The sequence below is a fragment of the Acipenser ruthenus genome, chromosome 9 (assembly GCF_902713425.1).
Source record: "Acipenser ruthenus chromosome 9, fAciRut3.2 maternal haplotype, whole genome shotgun sequence".
NCBI classification, from domain to species: Eukaryota; Metazoa; Chordata; class Actinopteri; order Acipenseriformes; family Acipenseridae; genus Acipenser; species Acipenser ruthenus.
The window spans coordinates 13,646,481-13,669,626 of record NC_081197.1 but is presented as its reverse complement, the minus strand read 5'-3'; the positions used below and the strand labels follow the sequence as shown (position 1 = coordinate 13,669,626).

At 37.6% G+C, this 23,146-nt stretch overlaps 1 protein-coding gene across 4 annotated transcripts in view; it reads right to left on the bottom strand.

The window, feature by feature from the left end:
• Positions 1-19,242, bottom strand: part of LOC131737966 (solute carrier organic anion transporter family member 2B1-like) — a 32,921-nt gene extending 13,679 nt beyond the window's left edge. The window contains exons 1-8 of one of the 4 annotated variants that reach the window (XM_059030434.1): positions 19,185-19,242; positions 17,707-17,849; positions 14,226-14,337; positions 7,411-7,548; positions 5,242-5,404; positions 4,365-4,583; positions 3,887-3,985; positions 3,303-3,433 (exon numbers count right to left, since the gene is read on the bottom strand). In XM_059030434.1, the coding sequence (XP_058886417.1) occupies positions 3,303-3,433; positions 3,887-3,985; positions 4,365-4,583; positions 5,242-5,404; positions 7,411-7,548; positions 14,226-14,312 (837 nt within the window). In that variant the 5' untranslated portion in view covers positions 14,313-14,337; positions 17,707-17,849; positions 19,185-19,242. Of the gene's footprint in view, positions 1-3,302; positions 3,434-3,886; positions 3,986-4,364; positions 4,584-5,241; positions 5,405-7,410; positions 7,549-14,225; positions 14,338-15,133; positions 17,653-17,706; positions 18,529-19,184 lie in introns of those variants that run through there. The other 3 variants (XM_059030435.1, XM_059030436.1, XM_059030437.1) reach the window with 3 other exon arrangements.
• Between the last annotated feature and the right edge of the window lie 3,904 nt (positions 19,243-23,146).

The following is a 23,146-nucleotide window of genomic DNA, read 5'->3' as shown; positions in this document are numbered from 1 at the left end:
CTATATCACAGTGAGCCACTGGAATCATAATCTATACTTACTTCCCCACTTATATTTAACACTTTATATATTTCTATATAAAAGAAAGCTGCTTGTTTGTAAATTTCAAAGACTACAGTAAATTATACTGTTGTAAATGGAGTGAAAGAGAAACCTTAAATAAATGATCTATTAAGCATTTTGATTTCACTGCTTTTTTCACACACACAGGCAGCCAGTTGCACCAAAAAGAAACCATTTGGAACTTTTTCAAACAAAGAGAACACAAAGCAGGGTCCCAATAAGGAAGGAAACAACAGTCACCAGAGACAGGGAGAACAGCAGTTAACAATAACTAAGAATCCAACAGGATGCATTCTGTGTAACAGCTCAGCTTCCGTCTTACCCAGAAAACATACTGTAACCTAAAAATTCAACTACCTTTTATTATATTTAGACATCAATATTCTAAATAGCTCGTCTCCCAAGGGCCAACTATATTATGTTGTTGAGGTAAGTGTTTCTCATATTATGCCTCTGCATCTAAATTGTTGCTCACTTCTTCCTGAAGTAATTATCCCTGGCTTGTTTCAATACTGTTTTCAATTAAACTTGCTGCCTAAATAAATAAAGAACTCTACAAACATTCATTGAGTATTGTGTTTATTAACATTAAGCAAGGACGGCCGGATAGCATACTGTACATTATTCTAAAGTGGAGTTTATTACTCTGTTTGTTACAGTGAGTGGTAAAAGAGACACTTTTGACTGTTTTACTGTGTCCTATACTGTGCACAAACACATAGGCATCCAGCCAATGCTAATATATATCAATAGGACTCTTGCGTACAACATTGCATAATTTGAGTTCTGAACTATGGTATTTTGAGTGGCTGAGAGTAGCTTTGTGATTACCAGTATAATACTTTAATGATTGTATTAAAATTTGTCTTTGCTTTTCATTTCTTTGAAAATGAAGCCTCTGTGTTTTCCAGTAAGTGAGGGACCCCATGGGGCGAAAAGGGAAAGCTTGAGAAACAAGCTTTTGTAGGAAACTGATTGAATAGAAAATGTTTTGCCAAAAAAGTTGTTGTTTTTTCTTGTCAGAAGTTCAATGCATACCATTCTGCCCAACTTTAATGTCAATGTAAACACGGCCACTTGTTCCTCAATTTGACATTAAAATAATTACCTTGTTGTCTTTTTTTATATATATATATTACCCTTCTGTGAATTCTAATTGCGTAAGAAAGCAGACCTTTGTGATCCGCCGTTAACAAGCTTCCTCCCCTATTGAAACCTGTTAGAACCTGCACTACCTGTAGCACTGGCAATTATAGATGGCATATCCAGGCTCTATTATAAAGTGGGAAGAAAAATAGAAATGAAGAAGCGAACTGCCTTATTTATACTTAAAACATTTTACAAGAAGCCCTTGCAACGCAGACTTAATCTTTTTTAAATGTGTAAAAAAATCAATCAACCATATGAGGCACGTTAAAGGTATATGCATTAAGAGCTCCTGTTGTACACTTCTTCTAAGGTGGGGGCCCAGTTTCCTCTGAATCACACCACTAATGATGGTATAGATTAAAAAGGCAAGTTCTGACAGTCTTAGCTCCTTGAATCCAAACACTGAGTGACATAATATGGTTATGTTACTCAAACAGTTTCGCTTTTTGAAACTTAATGTCAAATTATTGGGTTCATAGATATGAAACTGCTGAAACAGAGAATGCTTTCAGTTTTATTTGTTAGCTATACTTTTCCTTTCTTTAACCCAGACTATGTTCCACATAGGTTTGTTTTTAGCACTGCAGAAGAAATGGTTGAATAAAAGAAGGAAAAAATATTAAATACTGTGACTGGGAGAGAAGGAAACTGAGCTGCAAGTCTACCTCCTGACCAGGGAGGGCACTAGGTAAGGTTGGTGGTACGCTTTCATAGAGAGGGCCCGACTTGATGGTAGGACGGAACCGGAAGTCGGCCATTTTGGAGAAAGAGCGTAGTTGCAGGACTGCTAAACAAATCCATTATGATCAGCTGTGGGGCACTATGATAGAGAGAGAAAGGATCGATGTTGTAAATCTCCCTCCCGATTAGAAAGGGCGCTGTGTAAGGGGGAAGGTACGCTGCCTCCTAGATCCACCACCTCGGTGGTAGGTGGAAACCGGAAGGTGACCATATTAGGAGGGGCGCGTAGCTGCAAGTACTCAGGACGATTCCATTGCAGTCAGCTGCGGGGCAGCTCTCTATTGGAGAAACCAGGGCGACGCGTTGACTGCAGGGAGGAGTTTGCTGGGTACAAAGGGGAAGCAGCTAAGTCAAAACCTCCCCTTGCGCTGAGAAAGTGAGAACGACCAGCCGGAGCTAGTGTTTTGTTTACCTTTGTGTTACGTGTCTGTTTGTGTTTTAGTAGAGGAGCAGGAGGACGGGAGGCTGTAGCCGGAGAGCCAGCATTTACCCCAGAGCACGCCCCTCACCACACAGCACAACACCGCACAGCGCACGCACCACGATCCCCGGAGGAAAAGAGCACAGTTTTCGTGCACGGAGGATTGTGGCTAATGGCGTGTCTTTTTGTTTACTTTTTGGACTTTTAACCTTTTTGTTATTTTGCCCCAATACCATCGATTGGTAGCGGGGCTTATTATTATTTCATTTTTGTATTACTTTTTGAACTTTCTGTTGGATTGTAATAAATATTGTTATTATTGGGAAACGGCAGCCTGGACATTATACTCTTTTTGCACTGCACCAGTCATCCTTACCACAGGCACACAACGATTGGATAGAGCGTGGCGCTGGGCTGGTCACAGGGAGGAGTTTGGCAGTACAAAGGATGTGAGTATGGCCCCTTAGGCTGAAAATACTAAAGCGCCGGAGTGCTGTTGTTTTGATTTGTTTTTTTGTGTTCGCAGACCAGTAGAGGCTAGGGAGCTTCAGCCATGGAGCTAGCACAAACCCCAGAGCAACACTACCACTGCACAGCACAGCACAGCACAGCACAGCACAGCACCACAGGAACGCCACCTGTCATGGAGCACTTTGCCATGCACGGGTGGATTAAAGGACTTGTTTATTATTTAGTTAACCTTTTTGTTGGGGACTGAAAACCCGCCGTTTTACCCCCTACCATTGTTGGTATAGGGGGTGACAGAAGTTAAAATAAATGGACGTTTGTACTGAAAATTGCCATTGTTAGGAGAGGATTTTATACACAGGATACATGTGAATTGTCCTTGTTGTGTAAAGTTATCATTCTGTATTAATACCCAATGGGGAGTGATTTACAAATAAAATACGCTCTGGATATTCCTCACCTCTTTTGGCATCTCTCTTGGGAAGAAGAAATAAGGAATGCAAGTAACTGCAAGAAAACTGGCAGAAACTAGGAAACCAAGCCACCAAGCTCCCACCCAACGGGGATCACTAGTAGTTATGTCAATGCTGTCTGTAAAAAGAAGGGGGGGAAAACACACACTAATTGATCACAGACATAAAATCAAATAATACCTGTTATATTAGCAATATCAATAACACCCAGACAGAATTTCCTCCCCAAAACAAGATATTAAATTACCAACAATATGGTATACCATTATATTAATGGGAAACTGTTATGCTACTTTGTTTACTTAGCCCAAGGGAACAGAGAAACAATTGAGCAAGTATTATAATTGGGCTGCCACCACACAACCATAAAGAATGAATAATAAGAGTTAACTTAAATACTAATTGGTGCGTATGTGTAAAGATATGTATTAACAATGCAACCAATGAGGCTACTGCATTCATAATGTGGAAAGTTGTATCTTATTTCATGATGGCTAGTTGGCCACCTCATGTATTGACAACCACTTTCCATTGCTCTAACTCAGGGCAATGCAAAGAGTACGACACTTACCACGAGAAACCTTGTCTATATCTACATAGAAGCGCAACATGGCAGATCCCAACATAAATGCCAGAGCTGGTCCAGTGGTGGTTATGGCAAACAACAGACCTTAAAAAAAGTACAGGATAATGACTGATTTCATTTAAGCATTAATAATACAACCTGTTGCTATATAACTGATTAAGATAATATATACATGTAGTATTATGTTCCTTCATAATTTTACTGTACATACGCATGATGTTTAAATATAAAAGTGGAGATTACTGGTGAGACATATCTCGAATATTAACCCGTTATTTAATGCCCTTGAATAAAAACACCCAAACCACCCATATAAAAACGTCTTTGGGCAAAATGACAAAAAGAATAGTCAAAATTACATAGCAAAACACTATACCTTTAATAGACTGTATTTAAAATATCAATGTGAGATTTAAATTACAATGTTGAACTTTTATTAAACGGAACAATGATCTTTGTTTACCAATATACAGTGGAGAATTCCTTTCACTGGCATAGTCATCAATGTAGGAGATTCCAAACGGTTGGATAGGCACTCCACCAATTCCTAACAAGAGCTGACCGATAAACATGAGGGCCAGGATGCTCTTGTGCTCATGGGCATTGTCTTCCGAAGGCTTCATACTGAACTGTGAGGTCAATGGACTCAACTGGCATATATCAGTGTTGTTATCCTGATGATCTGTGGAGAAACAGGATTCCTCGATTTCTCATGTATTGAAAGCTCTAGGGGAGTAAAAATTCCCAAAAGCAATGATGTCTGTTCCTGAGATAATTTAGCTCAACCACAGTGTAACTGGTTGTTACTGTACCAGTTTACTTTACCCCAAATAAAATCTGTTATATGAAAATATCACAACAATGGAGAATTATTCATATTCAGTCCCTTTTACTCAAAATACAGCTCTTCATAAACCCTAACATTAAAAATGCATAGACAATAAATGCATGCAAATACGTCTAATAAAAACATTCTCAAAATGTACATCTGTGACCATCAGATTAGGACTGTTTTGAGAAGGGATGAGCTGTGGGCCAATCAAAACAATCTCAGGAAAACCTTACAAGTCTCCTCTTGCTTTAAGGATAATTTATTTTGCAAAACATTCCCTGTTTATCATTGCAATCTTATTGAGAAAACTGACTACATATATTGTCATGATCACAGTATTTGACCATCTGCTGTATAGCCTAAATCAACATCAGCAACAATGTCAGTTTGCAAAAATAAACATTTCTATGAAAGGGATTTCATTTTGTATTGTGTTCACATATCCTGACTCCCAAAAACAAAATCTATATCAAAGAAAGTTTGAGACAAACCATACTCATGAACTCACTTGCAATAGAGTGATCATATTCATAGGGGCTAGTTATTAGGTGTGCTGAGGCCATCAGGAATCCAGCCAAGCTGGCAATCAATGCTCCTATTCCAATGAAGCGAGGTCTGTGTACTCTGCTGCCAAAGAAACTGACAAACACTATCAGTACAGTGTTGCCAACCTGAAGGAAATAAGAACATTGTTTCTATGCAGTTGAGCCATTTCAGGTCAGTGGTCAATTTCATGGTCAGCAACACATTTAGGTTGATATAATCCTGCAAAGATGAAATTTGCACCTCAAATGGTTTCTGAGATACAGGGCTTTGTATGTGCATGTTCATGACGGATGAAATTGTATTATTTTAAGAATAATACAGAATGCTTACTAAACTACCAAAAAAACATTACTGTAGGCTATCCAAAAGACATGATCTGTCTGCACACATATTGATAAAAAATGTCAACATGCATTGCCACCTAATCATTGATTCACCTGCTCAACGAATCTCTCCTGATTGGTCAAAGGCATTGACCAATCTTGTCATCGATCTGGATTTTCCACTTTCTTTACTGAGGTGTACAAAATGTCAGTTTAAATATCCCAGTTTAATAGCCATGCAAATGGAAATTAATAGTAATTTAGGTGTAAGAGGAAAATGAACCCAATGTTGTAGCAGAAAGCATCCTATGGTTTCTCATACCATTTCTATGCTGATGATGCTCAGATTTTCCTCTCCTTCCCCACCTCTGACTCCACCATCTCCTCCCGTATCTCTACCTGTCTGTCTGCTATTTCCTCCTGGATGCACTCGCATCACCTCAAACTCAACCTCTCTAAATCTGACCTCCTTTTCTTTCCCTCCTCCTCCCCCTCCTCTGATCTCTCTATCTCTGTTCCTCTGGAATCTACCACACTCTCTCCCTCTTCCTCCGCTAAGAACCTTGGAGTCACCCTGGACCCCTGCCTCTCTTATTCCCAGCACATCTCCACTCTGGCACGCACTTGCCGATTCTTCCTGAGCAACATCCGAAGAATCCGACCCTTCCTCACCAACTACGCTACCCAGCTCCAGGTCCAGGCCCTGGTACTCTCCCGCCTAGACTACTGCAACTCCCTCCTGGCTGGCCTCCCTGCGTCCGCCACCTGTCCGCTCCAGCTCATCCAGAACTCTGCTGCCCGCCTGGTGTTCTCTCTGCCTCGCTTCGCCCACGCTACTCCACTACTCCGCTCGCTCCACTGGCTCCCGATCACCGCTCGCATCCAGTTCAAGACTCTTGTACTAGCCTACAGATGCCTTGACCAGACTGCACCCAGCTAGCTCCAGACCCTCATCTCTTCCTACACCCCCACTCGACCTCTCCGCTCCGCCTGCACTAGAAGACTGGCTCTACCTCCGCTACGCTCCCCTGCCTCCAGAGTCCGCTCCTTCTCCACCCTTGCTCCGCAGTGGTGGAATGACCTTCCTACAGATGTCAGGACTGCCCAGTCCCTGACCACATTCCGGCGCCTCCTTAAGACTCACCTCTTCAAACAGCACCTGTAGAACTCCTCTGTTTGTATCCTGGGACACTATCACCTTTCATTTAAATGTGCTTTATTTTGCTCTTATCTGCCCCCTATTTTACTGCATTTAATCCTGTACTTCAGAATACTGTAATCTGCCAAGTGTTTAACCTGTAGTATTTTGTATTTAATCATATCCTGATGTAACTATCACTATTTAATCATATCCTGATGTAACTATCACTATTATCTGCTGTATTATTGAATTGTGGTTTGTCACACTTGAACAAAAGTTATTGTATTTCTTGCTCTTATTGTATTACTTGTATTGTAACACTTGAAATGTATTTGCTTACGATTGTAAGTCGCCCTGGATAAGGGCGTCTGCTAAGAAATAAATAATAATAATAATAATAATAATAATGTTTTGACCTTACTTTGAAGTTTGTAATGACTTGGCATCTCAGCCCATTGAAATGAATGGAGGGGAGAGGGCTGAACGTGAACCGGAAAAAAATGACCATTCAACTAAAGAGCAGAGTTGAGAGGCAAGTAGCTGTTTTATGCTGATGTCAGTATTATTAATTAATCAGCCACTTGGATCAATTACAAGTTCATAGGAAAATAAAAGTTAACCATGTATAATAATAATAATAATAATAATAATAATAATAATGCAATACCTCATTAAAAGAAGTCAGCATTCCTGAGGTTTGGCTGGAGAGTCCATATCTTTTCTCAATAGTTGAAATGGTGCTTTTGAGATATCCAGAGACCAGTAGCTGAGCAAGCTGAAGTAGCCCATGACAGAACAAGAAAAACTGTAAAATCAAAAGAATAACATTAGGACCTAGGTCTATAAACACTTTGAATATTAATCTTTAGCTACTTTCTAGTGAGTCTCAATTAAACATGCATCCCAATGGGGGGCACGACGGACGAAATTGCAATGGTGGAAATGACAAATGACTGCTTCCTAACGCAATTTGTCAAGGCACCGACTAGAGGGGAGGCATGCCTTGATTTAGTCTTTTCAAATAACGAAGACAGAATAACTAAAACAGAGGTCAGACAACCATTGGCAAACATGGTCTCACTTGAAGTGCTTTTCAAAACCCCAAAAGTAACGACTAAAGCTAAGGTTTACAATTTTAAAAAGGAAAACTATGAAGAAATGAAACAGAGACTAACAGAAGTATTTTGGAGTAAAATAGAGAAAACATCCACAGAAAAAGGATGGCTATTTTTTTAAAAAATGTAGTACTAGAGGCGCAAAACAATTACATCCCAAAAGTAGACAAATCAAAATCTAAAAAAAAAATGGCCAAAATGGTTTAATAGATCAATTAAAAAAAATATTCAGAGAAAAAAAGGCATTTAACAGTGCGTTTAAAAGGGACCAAAAACAAAGTACACAAAAAGAGTACTTGGAAGTCAAAAAGGAAGTTAGAAAGGCCAAGAGAGAGAAGAAAATGAGCATTGCTAAGGGGGCTAAAACCAATTCAAAAAAGTTTTTCCAATATTATAACAGCAAAAGACCATTCAAGGAGGAGGTAAAATGTTGAAGAGATACAAATGGCAAAAACATAAACAAATAGCAAATATATTAAATGATTACTTTTCACAAGTTTTTTACAAAGGAAGATACGGACAACATGCCCCACATGTCGACCTGTTCCTATCCAGTTTTAAATAACTTTAGCATAACAGAGGCAGAAGTGTTAAAGGGACTAGGAAATCTTAAAATAAACAAATCCCCTGGGCCAGATGAGATCCTCCCAATAGCACTCAAAGAAATGAAAGAAGTTATTTACAAACCGCTAACCAAGATCATGCAACAGTCTCTTGACACAGGGGTTGTACCGACAGACTGGAAAATAGCAAACGTAATACCGATCCACAAAAAGGGAGACAAAACCGAACCAGGTAACTACAGACCAGTAAGCTTGACTTCTATTATATGTAAACTTATGGAAACTATAATAAGATCCAAAATGGAAAATTACCTATATGGTAACAATATCCTGGGAGACAGCCAGCATGGTTTTAGGAAAGGGAGATCGTGTCTAACTAACCTACTTGACTTTTTTGAGGATGCAACATTGAAAATGGATAACTGCAAAGCATACGACATGGTCTATTTAGATTTCCAGAAAGCTTTTGACAAAGTCCCGCATAAAAGATTAATTCTCAAACTGAACGCAGTAGGGATTCAAGGAAATGCATGCACATGGATTAGGGAGTGGTTAACAGGTAGAAAACAGAAAGTACTGATTAGAGGAGAAACCTCAAAATGGCGTGAGGTAACCAGTGGTTTACCACAGGGATCAGTATTAGGTCCTCTGCTATTCCTAATCTACATTAATGATTTAGACTCTGGTATAGTAAGCAAACTCGTTAAATTTGCAGATGACACAAAAATAGGAGGAGTGGCAAACACTGTTGAAGCAGCAACGGTCATTCAAAATGATCTAGACAGCATTCAAAATTGGGCAGACACATGGTAAATGAAATTTAATAGAGAAAAGTGTAAAGTATTGCATGCGGACAATAAAAATGTGCATTATAAATATCATATGGGAGATAGTGAAATTGAAGAAGGGAACTATGAAAAAGACCTAGGAGTTTATGTTGACTCAGAAATGTCTTCATCTAGACAATGTGGGGAAGCTATAAAAAAGGCTAACAAGATGCTCGGATATATTGTGAGAAGTGTTGAATTTAAATCAAGGGAAGTAATGTTAAAACTCTACAATGCATTAGTAAGACCTCACCTAGAATATTGTGTTCAGTTCTGGTCACCTTGTTACAAAAAGGATATTGCTGCTCTAGAAAGAGTGCAAAGAAGAGCGAACCAGAATTATCCCGGGTTTAAAAGGCATGTCGTATGCAGACAGGCTAAAAGAATTGAATCTATTCAGTCTTGAACAAAGAAGACTACGCGGCGATCTGATTCAAACATTCAAAATCCTAAAAGGTATAGACAATGTCAACCCGGGGGATTTCTTTGACTTGAAAAAAGAAAAAAGGACCAGGGGTCATAAATGGAGATTAGATAAAGGGGCATTCAAAACAGAAAATAGGAGGCACTTTATTACACAGAGAATTGTGAGGGTCTGGAACCAACTCCCCAGTAACGTTGTTGAAGCTGACACCCTGGGATCCTTCAAGACGCTGCTTGATGAGATTCTGGGATCAATAAGCTACTAACAACCAAACGAGCAAGATGGGCTGAATGGCCTCCTCTCGTTTGTAAACTTTCTTATGTTCTTATGTTCTTATGTTCTTATGATCAATGAATAGCCCTGGCACCCTATTTGGAGCCTCACACCTCAAGTATATATTATATTACCAGCAAATGCATCTTGCCAGTTCTATTTGATGGTTTTTGTGGAGTCTACTTTTTTTTTCAGTGTGTTTATTGTTGATTACCTCCTATTTGATGCTGGGATACTGATTGAACCTCTGCTACTTGCAGATCACTTTTCAAAACACATTAGTTCACCTTTCATTGGATAGAATTTCAAGTAATTATAAAGAATGGTGGTTTAGTCTCAATCCACAGCTTCACTTCCATCCTCCATACAACTCACAACTTTATGAAAAAACAAGTGAAATGAAAACTTTATAGATTCTGTGAAGTGTATTAATATAACCTCTCACTAAAACCTAAATTATAATATAAGATAACCTTTAAATTTTACTCCAGTGTGCATAATGGTGATGAAAGCCATCATGTGTTTTAAAACATATCTAGAAACGGATGATAATAATGAGGTTATGAGGTTTATTACTTCATTCTTACTCTGTTCCCTTTTAAAATTGTCTTTCAAACACAAATTCTAATGTGATAAAGAACAGAAAAAATGGGAAGTTGGAAGACGTCATGATTCTTCTTTTTAAGAAAGGGTGACAGGCACTGCTGACACAGTCTGTTTCCTTTCAATAAGATACCTCATGTTTGAAACTGTTAATCCTGTTCTTCATTTTTGAAGAAACTGTCACATTTATATTAGGTGGTTAAGTATGAACGCCTAGAATATTGAACATGATTAATCACAAACAAATGTTATTAGTTACTGTAAGGTAGGAAGTCCTTGACAGCTTAAAAAAAGTTATTTGTAGATGCATAAAGGTGCAACTGTTTTTTAAAAGAGTGCATTTCATTCTGACATCATCAGGCAGATTCACTGTATACAATGACCAACAAACCCAAATTGTATGGTGAAAAAAAATACTATATGTACAGTAATGCAAATGTAATGGGTCCTGGCTTGCTTTCTACAGTTAATTACAGTCCACAGTTGGTTTTATATCATGCAAGATGTAGCTACAAGTATCAGATTAGTGGATGTTAGTAATGTCTATAATTAATTATTAATGTACTTAAAAACATATGCATAATAATGTTTCTATGAGTGTCGCTGCAGTGTAGAGGAGGTGCAGATGTCTGTGCATGAGCTTGCTGCACACACACTGTTTCCATGTGTCTTCCTGTTTTATGTTTCTCTGTTTCTGGATAAGGGCATCTGCTAAGAAATAAATAATAATAATAATAATAATAATATGAAAGCTTGTGAATTTGTGAACAACTTGTTGTATTGTTGTACAAATGTGTATATGTCTGTATAACAAAGCTCTAACAAAGCTTGTCCTAAAACACTGGAAACACCCACCGGCTAGTAATAATTAATGTGTGTGCACAGAGCATGATTTGCTGTGTTAGGCAAACACCCTTTTAGTAGTGATTTGCTTTGTTTGTTAAGACCATGCATCATGTTATGTCTTAGTAAAAGGTAAATGGTCCCCATTAACCTCTTAAAGAATGTTATTAAAAAATTCACTTATGTCTTACAATACAACATACAATACATTATGATAAATTGTGTAGCCCCACACCCCCTCACCTTTCTTATTGATAATGTATTTGTTTATTTACTCATACTCGTACTTGTTCCTGCTAAAAAAAACAAAAGTGCCATAAAAATGCATATCTGGCTCTCAGAAAGTGATCTGTGCTTTAATGTAATTTGGCAATGAAATGCATATATTTTTTGGGGAGGGGGGGGGCAGACTTCTTACAGATGCTCGTTCATACTCGTTACTCGGCACACACAGCAGGCACCCAATAACTAGAGCGTCTATTGTTCTCACATTTCAAACCTCAATAGACTATGTTATCCAAGCAATGCCAGTTTTTGAGTTTAATAGCTTAACTATTGCAGAGAGTTACACATATAACTGAGATGGGTTCCCGAATGGCTTACCTGTAAAAAGCAAATATTGTAAATGGGATTTTTTGATGAAACTTTAGGCTTTAGGCTTAGGTTCTGGGTCATGTTGCTCCAACATGAAGTTCTTACCATTCTCTAAATGTGCCTGGCTTTGAGCTTAAGAATCCTAAGTGCTGACTGAAGAGCCTTCTTTATTCTGTACAAAGCATGTAACATTGTGACCTTTCAACATTTGTCACATAATTCGAATTGAACGAGGAAGGCTGCTCAGCCCTAGCACTGAGGATATTCCAGACAAGCTCAAAGCAGCTCGAAGTTGGAGCAACATATCCCCAAACCTTTCAAAATGATTGCAAACGTCACTTGGTTTGAGTCAGATAGCACTATCCGATAAACTATGCACTGGTGTGTTAAATTCTCACACCCTTCCTCACAATAAAGTCTAATAAAGGCTTTGCTGTTCTAACTGAAGGTTGTTCTGAATACATTGCTCTAAAATAACAGATTTGAGGGTTCAGTTTGGACTCTGGCAAACATATAACTGTAGTAAAATAAACACATTTTATGCCAAACCAGCATAACTAAGTTTTTTTTAGGGAAGCTTTTTCTCAAGGCCGCTTCTCTCCTTGTGCAGACTTGTCTCTGCAAAAAATTTCGTAATACAGAAATAAATCCAAGCAGATTCTATCTATTTGCCCATCCCTAAAGAGCAACTAAGGATGACTATCAAATATCTGAGTTACCTTAACTAACATATTCTTTGCAGATAGCTTTTTTCACATCATCTCCTTTTAAAACTCAGAAGCTTAAAACACCCTCATGGCCTCACCAGAGAACCCTGAAGCATGTCTATTTGCTCTATGAGTTGGAGTAACTATAAATATCTTTGAAAGTTAAGGAAAGGTAAAACAAACACATTAAAATGGTTTTTGAGACTATTTACTGGAAGATTTTGTAATATCTACAACTACAGCAAATATTTAATTGTAACTAAACGTAGACAGACTTAAAAGTAGAACAACAGTTCAAATAATTTCAAATCTGTTTGTTTCCATTAACAGCAGACCCATGTTCTAGTTGGTTTAAATTGGGAATCCATTTCACCTAGTTTGCTGGCTGGCATTATACAAAAGTTTTCAGGATTGTCAACATAAAAAATACCAGGCTACTCTACCCTTACTAGATGTTATAATTATACAAGGGACATCAGATTTTTACCCCGTTCAATATTAATCCCCAACAGATTCCCTTCAATTAAATTAAATACATAGACATGAATGCAGTTCAAATTGCCCCAATGGAGCTATTTATTATTATACAATAAAACTATAGATAGAAAAGTTCAAAATGTATATTATGCAATTCAAGCACAGTAAGCAAACAGTAACAATCCAGATCACTGATCAGATCGATATAGTACTAAGACAACCTAGCACGGCACAGCAATTGTATACAATTGATAGTATTCAATATCAGATAATCGTACACAATTTATAACATTCAATAGTAAAGAAAACACCAACTGGGCTGGTGTAATAGTATGGCAAAATATCACAGTACCACAAATAGTATCCAATGATTAATCTTTTAAAACACCAACTAGATTTGTATCAAACAAAAGTGCAAAGCGCAAGCAAAATCTCAAGGTGCAATAAGTGTATACAAATGTCACTAGTTTATCAATAATCAAACACCCATTTAATCTGTGTCGTAGAGCATAGCATCAAAGAGCAATCCTCAGCATTCCCGAATTATAAATCAAACACTTATTATTGTAGCATTGTCGTAATGGCATATGTTCAGTTGATATACACAAAAAAAAACATACAGTGGTGGCTTAGCATGAGCGTAGTTTCCCCTGCGGTAGCTGTGCACGCTCCTATACTGGTTTGGCTTCGTTCCCCCCTTGACCCCGTTACATTTGGCGTAAGTCGGCCAGATTGGGACATGAAAGGGCAATGGAATTGTGGAAAGAAGAGAACAGGCGAATGGTTTAAAACACAGGCAACTACTCTCAAGTTCCATTGTAAACTGAGGAGCTTTCTCTCTGATCACCTTTTATCCAAATGTGCCCAAGCTAAACTGGCAACCAGTCAGGTCCAGCAACAATCCCGCATGGGTGACTACCCTGCCTGTTAGAAGGGAACTAAACCAAATTCAAGGATTTTACCCAAATCCCTGCCTTGATATGCAAAGCATAAAATATTTACTGTTATCACTGTACACGTACAAACACGTACTGTACGTTATGCATTTTGTCCTACCTTTATACTGTAAAACGGGTTCTTTCTGCATCTTCTTGTGGTATTTTCCTCACCAGAACTCTCCTTTAGGGCACTCGTAGCAGTCATTGTGTCTTCTGGGCCTTTGATTTACCTGTCCAGAACAACAAAAGGGAATGCACTGTGCACTTAGTGTACTATTTACTTACCGCTGTACTTTGAACCCACACACTGTGCCATATCCTGAAGGCTTTGATTAAACACAGCCAGAAAGAATAGACAGAGACAAACAAAGCTGAAAGGTGGGATGGCGATCATATGTTATGATCCACCTTAACGGAATAATTATCCCATAAGGACCTGGATGTTTAAAGGTGAATAAGAAAGACTTAAAGGACAGCATTAGTACAGGTCCTTCTGATTCAATATAATAAACCGGTTAGATATGAACCCTTTAGGTATTGGGGAATTGTCCATAAGGTGGGCTTTTAAATATGATTGACTTCCAACTTGATCATTGTTTACCTCTGCCAACTCGATCAGGCACTGTATAATGCAGCTGATCTAACATAAATGGAAAATTATCACATTAAGGGGTAGATGTAAGGATGCGGGTGCAAAACCCTAATAATGCAGCCATAAATCGGGTTTAGCAGCCATAAAGTCTGATTTTAGCTGCCACTAAAAATGTGGCGTATGTAATGAATGGTGTTCACCTGGCGTTCTGCACCCGCTATCAGAATTTGCACTTTGCCATCATTAATCCATTAAAATTATATTGAAATGCATTCAAATTAACAAAAGAGCATGGAATTGGGTGGGATCTGGATACTATGTAAGGATTTTGCCTTGCACTTAGGCATTGCTGACCCGCCAAAAAGTTTACACCTTCTTACAAGGTGCAAACCATTGTAGAAGTGAGTAATTAAGAGCTGTATAAAACCACACACCTGCAGAGACCTGTCATTGGCTTCAGGGTGGCTGCTGTGGTACACTTCCTGATGCGAAGACACTTGACTCTTGTTGAGGACAGGCAGGAACATGTTCAGAGGAGAAGGGCAAGTCATAGAAGACCCTGCATATTCAATCCCAGAGTCACTTTGTTTGGGAAGTCGGAGGATGCGGTGCTAAAGCATTATCGTCTCACTCTGCAGGTCATCCTAGACCTAATATCTGAATTGAGAGATGAGCTAGACCCCAGCGTCAATCTAGGGGCCTCTATCCCTGCACATGTGAAAGTGCTGTGTTCTCTGCACTACTTAGCCTCTGGTTCCTTTCAAACCACAGTTGGAATGTCTGAAGGGATAGCCCAATCCACATTTTCCAGTGCTAGGCAAATTTCTGTATGTCATGCTGAAAAGGGCAGGCCAATACATATAATTGCCTAAGGATACTAGCATAACTGATGTTTTCTGAGGCTTTTCCAGACGACTCATGCTGAGTGACCTCAGCTGTAAGGACTCTCAGCTCCTTCTCAGAAAACTTGTATTTTCTTTTCCATGAGCCAAGAGGACTTTGCTGCCCTTATTTTGACATTTTTTTTTTTTTTTAGTTTGTATTTTCGTGCTCCACAAATGTCATACAGCGCCTGTACTCCTAACTCCGGCACCTCTGGGCTGCAAGTGCGTCCGCTAAATAGACCGAAGCGCTCATTGAGACCCGTGTTGAGTAAGTTGCACTGCTCTTAAGCTTACATAGGGAGCAGTGCAAAATAATTGCCTGGCCACAATGCAATTTGAATTTTGCATCCGTAATTATTTGCACTGTGCCTATACTTACATCTACCTCTAAGTGGCAAAGCCTGGCATGGTAACTCAAGGCAATTTGTGGCGCAACTTTGAGTCTAAAATTAAAACTTTCTTTTTTCAGCACAGTGTACCAGAAAGCTTTTACAGATTCACCACTGAGCTGAATACCTTGGTGTATTCACAAGATCATCTCTGCAGTACCACTTTTTTAAATTTGTTTTTCTTTAGTTTTTTTTTTAAAATTAGGAATCATTACATAACTTGCTAGACTTGTTTAATACTGTATTAACAAACTCTTCAACTAATAATACTTATAGAGTATTTTTTAAAATGAGGTTGTTGATTGACCAGACTACTAATTTATGCAATAGGCTGTAATGTTTAAAACTGGATTTTTTTTAAGCAAAACATGGATTTAAGAAAAAATTCTGCTTGTATTAAATGCTATTTAAATTGCATTACATTATTGATGGGAAAATTCCAAAACAGTGTGAAAATTATCCTAGATGTAACACAATAACAACCAGCATATAGATTACGACCAATATTTGGTCACGTTTCTTGAATAACCCATCCCGTTCCTATGTTAAAAAAAAAACTACAATGGTATATATTACTCTGGAAAGTATTCAAATCAGTACACTAGAATCTGTTTCTACCACTTTTCACAACATGACAGTTTTCAATGCAAAATGTAGTGACAATCATTGCCACTGACCATTGCCCTAAGAATACGTTCAGATGAATAAGCTGGACTAAATCTTTACATGATGTATAAGTCTCTTTTTTACTACCTGTGTAGCTTTTAAAAGCAGAAACTACCTAAATTGTCCTTTCTATGAGGGCCCTGTAATGTATTCATTTCTTTTAGATTTTCTTCTAAAATCAATTCTTTTGTTCAAGTTAACTTAATGTTAAATGCCCAACTCTGTGATATCAACAGTATTTATCAGTCACGCATTTTAAACTGAAAACATAATGACCGCATGTGGATGTTAATGTTTAACAATCTGATGTATTTATTTATTTATTTGTTGCATGCCTCTATGCAGTGTGACTGTACCTCAGAACAAACAGCAATGTATAAAGTAGACTACCACCCACATAATGTAGAAGAAACAAACAAAGACACATTATATTGTGCCATAAAACAGGGGCTGGAAGCCAGTCAAAATATGATAATTGAACCACAATAAAAGGAACGGCCAAGCTATTGCTAAACTGACCCCACAAATGTAATCAAAATGTTTTAGGGGATTATTTGATCAACCTATACCCTTCTGGGATAAATCACAGCTGGAATTTTTAGAGCATTTTCTAACTCTGTGGAATCACTGTAATTTGTACCAACCACATTCAAATGTGCAATGCAGTCCAGCTGGATTGCCTATGGCTGTTTACAAACTAGCTGTTGTATATGCCAGTTTGGTCGATCAAATCCTCCCTTAAATGTTTCAAAATGTGATAGATAAAGTATTGAGGAGCACAGAGTTTCACTTTTACAGTTAAAAGTTTTTTATACAATACCTAAAGATGTGTCAGAACATAAAAGATAGGGATAAGCCAAGTTTCACTTTTACTTTGAAGTTTTCTTTGATTACTTTCAAACATCTGTGCTTTTTAACTTATACAGGCATAATTCAGAAAGCTTTTTTTTTTTGTTAGCTTTTTCAGTGCCTATGACATCTTTTCAGGTCCACTCATGTGCTAACGTTGAGAAGTCACTCCAATAATATATTGTTAAACATAAGCATTTAAAAGAGTGTGAAACTTACCTGTATCTGGCTATGCGGTGTCACTTTGATTAAATTCCAATGATTTATGCCGCTGATACTGTAGCTTAAATGTATTTGAAAATGTTTGTTTTAAATCAAATGTCCACGCGTCCAGTGTGAGGGCTTTTCCTGAATACAAGGGGCTGGCAATCATAACACAGCTATCAGTGTTTGTTTACTTTGCACATTCTTAAGTGAAAGCAAAATTGTATTTAAGGTTTGTATTTAACTGTTTGCATAGCAAAAACACAAATGTGCAAAGTCTTTGAGTTGCTTCAGATATGTGAACGCGCTGTCATCTTATGCATTGTTCTGTTGTTCTGCAACATTCTAATAAAGCACGGATGATTAAACAGTTTAGAACCTCTTTTAAAACAATACAGAAAAAAAATGTTCACCAAATATTCTAACAGTGTTAATGACCTCCGTGTTGGTCCCTAAATGTCAGAGAATGATCTGTGGTTTGTTGAGGGACCTCAGACCTTTGGGCTTTGTGCCCAACCACCCCCACAGGTCATTATCTGACACCTAAGGACCAACAGAGCAGTCATTAATGCTTAAATACAGTACAAGCTTTAGAGATCAAATTACTTATCTGTCCATTATGTGTAAATTATTAGGATTTGACAGGGCTGTTTCTTACACTGACAACACACACTCTCCCCAGTTGCAGCAGATTTCTGATTTCTTGTCCAAACCTATATGATATCACTCCACCACTGTATTAACATTTTGATTTGTTTGTAAAAATTTGAATCAAAGATTGTAACAGAACAATGTCAAAGTGACATGTGAACACAAAGGTGGCAGTGAAAAGTTTTTTTTTTAAGTTTATTCAGTCCATCTAAATAGCCTTTTGTAAAAGCATTATTTAAATAACTAATGAGTTCACTTAACTTGAGTTAAAGGAGTGCATAGGGTCATCAAATGATCAGTAGACACATATTTTCTACAAAGCTTTACATGACAGTCTTTTCAAGTACTTTAATTAAACTGCTGCTATTTGGAAACCAAATAATGCATTTTAAAGCAAACATGATTATCTCAGCACTAAGAAGTCACATATGATAAGAAAATATTTTGGACAAAAACTATAGACATTCTCTCTACTTAACTTACCATATATTTATATATATTTAAGATTGTCTAAATGTATACTTCATAGTATACTTGCATAGTAAGTGTTCATCATAACTATAAAGTAATGAAAATGTACTAGATTGAACTTGATTAACGGTACCAAGTAAAAGCACAGTCTTAGAGAGGTTAGCACATTACAGGAAAACAAATTAACATTAGTAACAATCCGTTTTAAATAGACAAACACATATTAAATAAAACTATTGATAATAATTGCTGCATATAAAATTGAATAGTTAACTTGTGTCATTAATATGGAATTAAAGTTGTTTGTAGCCAATTACATTCCGGCAAACAGCACTGTTAAGGTATACACTATTGAAGGAAATAACACTTACAGAAGAGTGTGGTTTTCAGTCAATGTCGTTTTCAGTGTGAAAGTCCTGTAAGTGAAATCACGCTGAAACAGTTGTTTTTATGACAGGAAATGGGCGTGCCTAGTATTAACCACTTGTATGCTGGCAAAATTTAAACAAAATCTATGGTATTTTATCATTTGAAAACCAGAATGCTTCAGTAATTTAACAATTATTTTTGTGTAATGTTCCCCTGCAACATTACACAATATCCAGAGCTTTTACAAATACAGGCAGTCTAAGTACTTTTACAGACTGCTTGAGATGTTTGCTTCAGTGCCAAAATTGCACAATATCTATAGCTGTTCATACTGCTGTGTTCAACTGGAAATCCAGTCTGATTAGATGGAAATCCAGTCTAAGGCACTTACCAGCATTACAGAAAGTTGCTTCCAATTGTCTCACTCAATTTTTTTTTAAATTAATATATTTTTATTAAGATTGTTTTAAATGTATTTACATTAATTTGATCTAAACTGCTCATAGGCCACTCTTTGGTGTACATTAGGATTTGTTGTGAATTTTACTAGGGTTTTATTGATCAGTCTCTGGGCTAAAGAAAGATAAATATTTCTATTTTGTGATTGTTTAGAGAAAGGTAAAGTGGAACTGTGATTTCTCCACATGTTAAGTAAACTGATTCTAGTTCAACCATTGGGGAGCCCTCTTTGGGGCATGAGTTCACAATGTCATACAGGAATGATTGTCTCAACTCTGTAGAAAATAACAAAAAAACCTCGGAGGACAGATTTACACCAAAATGCTTTATGGACCTTTTTATGAGAACGAAAATGAAATCTGCTAATGTTACAAAACTACACTTTGAAAAATCTGGCCCAAGGTATTTTGATGTTACTTCTATGAAATTATTTTGAAAGACTCAAAGGGCATAATAATAGGGGTATGCTATGGACCGCCAAATTCAGACACTGAGCAAAATAATCTGTTATACAATGACATAAAAATGCGTGTAGCAAAGGACAAGCCATACTAATGGGGGATTTCAACTTCCCCCATATAAAATGGTAAAACCTAGTGGGGAGCACGACAGACAAATTGAAATGGTAGAAATGACAAATGACTGCTACCTAACGCAATTTGTCAATGCACTGACTAGAGGGTGGGGCATGCCTCGATTTAGTCTTTTCAAATAACAAAGACAGAATAACTAAAACAGAGGTCAGAGAACCATTGGCAAACTCAAATAACAACATGGTCTCATTTGAAGTGCTAGTTGAAACCCCCAAAGTAACAATTAAAGCTAAGGTTTACAATTTTAAAAAGGCAAACTATTGTAGCACCTGCCCGCCGGAACAGAGCGGGGCAAGCGCCACAGAATGCTCAAAAAGTAGAGCCTGACTCTACGCCACTGAGGGAATTTCACCCTAAGAATTAAAACAAATGGTAGTTTAAAACAGTAGGTTCTTTTATAGAGCGTGGAGCTGGGATACAAATCAGAAGGAGCACATTGAACTACAACGATTAAAAATAATTCCAGGTTTTATTTGGAGAGGACACAGACTCGGATCATAAATATGCACAATAACAAACAATTACTACTACCATCGACAGTATATAAGAGTTAAAAACACTCATATAGCAACAAGTCAACTGTGCAAAAACGCTAATAAATACTAATCATAATAGTAAAATAAACAAATCAAATACACCAAACACATCTTTAAATCACACATATACAAACCAATAAAAACAAATGTGCCAAGTGCAACACATTCCTATTATAATTAACTATTCCATTTTTTATACACACAAAGCAAGTGGGTTCATTGACAATGCAGATCATTTATCAAGTAATCATATTGCGAGCTGGAGTCTAGTCCTGTTACAGGAAATTGACGAAAACAAATGGAAATGCATGCACATGGATTAGGGAGTGGTTAACATGTAGAACACAGAAAGTACTGATTAGAGGAGAAGCCTCAAAATGGAGCGAGGTAACCAGTGGTGTACCACAGGGATCAGTATTTGGCCCTCTGCTCTTCCTAATCTACATTAATCACTTTGATTCTGGTATTGTAAGCAAACTTATTAAGTTTGCAGATGACACAAAAATAGGAGGTGGCAAACACTGTTGCAGCAGCAAAGGTCATTCAAAATGATCTGGACGGCATTCTCTAGAAAGAGTGCAAAGAAGAGCGACCAGAATTATCCCAGGTTTACAAGGCTTGCCATATGCAGACAGCCTAAAAAAAATCAATGTATTCAGTCTTGAACAAAGAAGACTACGTGGCGATCTGATTCAAACATTCAAAATTCTAAAAGGTATTGACAATGTCGACCCTGGGGACTTTTTCGACCTGAAAAAAGAAACAAGGACCAGGGGTCACAAATGGAGATTAGATAAAGGGGCATTCAGAACAGAAAATAGGATGCACCTTTTTACACAGAGAATTGTGGGAGTCTGGAACCAACTCCCCAGTAATGTTGTTGAAGCTAACACCCTGGGATCCTTCAAGAATCTGCTTGATGAGATTCTGGGATTGATAAGCTACTAACAACCAAACGAGCAAGATGGGTCGAATGGCCTCCTCTTGTTTGTAAACTTTCTTATGTTCTTATGTTCTTAATCTCTTCAGTGCTGAAATGCTTTCACCAGAGTTCAAGAGCTGCTCTTCAATTTAAGTTTTCATAATGTAATTTTTCTGTGAAGGGTTAACAAAACTCGACTAATTACATGTTTTATGCATTTAATTGGTATTGTAAATTGATGTTTGAAATGACCGTTTCCTTTAATAGAATATTTGTTGTACCTTTAAATAAAAAAGGTCAATCCCAAAACATAATGCCGAGGTTTCTACTCTCACCAGGCTCTCAGTAGCCTACTTTTAAACGCCTTTAAACTGTTTCTTAACCTCTGTCTTTTTATTATTATTTGTTAGTTTGTTTTCAAAGAGCTCAGTTTAAATCCAATACATGCAGCTCTCAGCCTGGGTTTCAGTTCCTGCTGGTCAGCTGCATTTGTCACGCAAGTTTTGGGTTTCACAAATGAATATGCAGCAGCTAAACAGTTCAAGATTAATCATTAATGTCGTCAACGTTTTTCTTTCTTTCTTTCTTTCTTTCTTTCTTTCTTTCTTTCTAATTCATTTTTTATTTCTAACTACTTTCAATTTCATCTTTCAAATGCTCAAAAGGTTGTGGCCCTTGCTGTGACACTTGATTAATTCTGACTGAGTAGTAAATTAAAGGCAGAGTTGTTATGTAAACATGTAAAGGTCTGAAATGCTTTTATTTTCGCCTGCAGGGTAAGTCCCACAGACCCTTCCTTCCCCATAGAGATAATGTTCTGTCATGCAGCTGCCCCCACCTTCTCTGCTCACTACGTTGAGAATAGCGTGCAACAGTAACTTTTTAACATTTCACACATAAAGCAGGTTTTTCAACAGCTAGGAAACCTACAGGAGCTGCATTCTGTAAACTCCCCATTGAAAGCTTTGAATGCTACACCGGTTCTTTATCTCACGCATGTGGGCGTTACAAAGCAAAATTATTTCCAGTATTCGATGGGTTCCTAGTGATGAAAAATAAATAAATCAAAAACACTAGCCAGTCAACCGTAGTTTCAATAGGCAATTTCTTCCCTCGTGGTTTTGCCATCTGCCATTCATTATTTTGGTGTTCCATTTGCTAGATTCAAGAATTCTGCACATGTAATTAGTTAAGCAACTTTAACTAGTTACAGGATATTAAACATAACTTGACCCACACATGGAAGTGGAGGGACAGCATGTCTTAAACCATACTCTCCTGGTATAACCTATAGTCCCTTGATAACTCAGGAAGGCAAGTTTATCTAACAGTGCTCCTGCACTTGATGAGGGCAGCTTTCAAGACGATAATGCAACCGTCCACTGTGGCAAAATTGGGCATGATTGCTTTGAGGGGCATGACAGAGACTTCAGGCATTATTATTATTTGTTTAT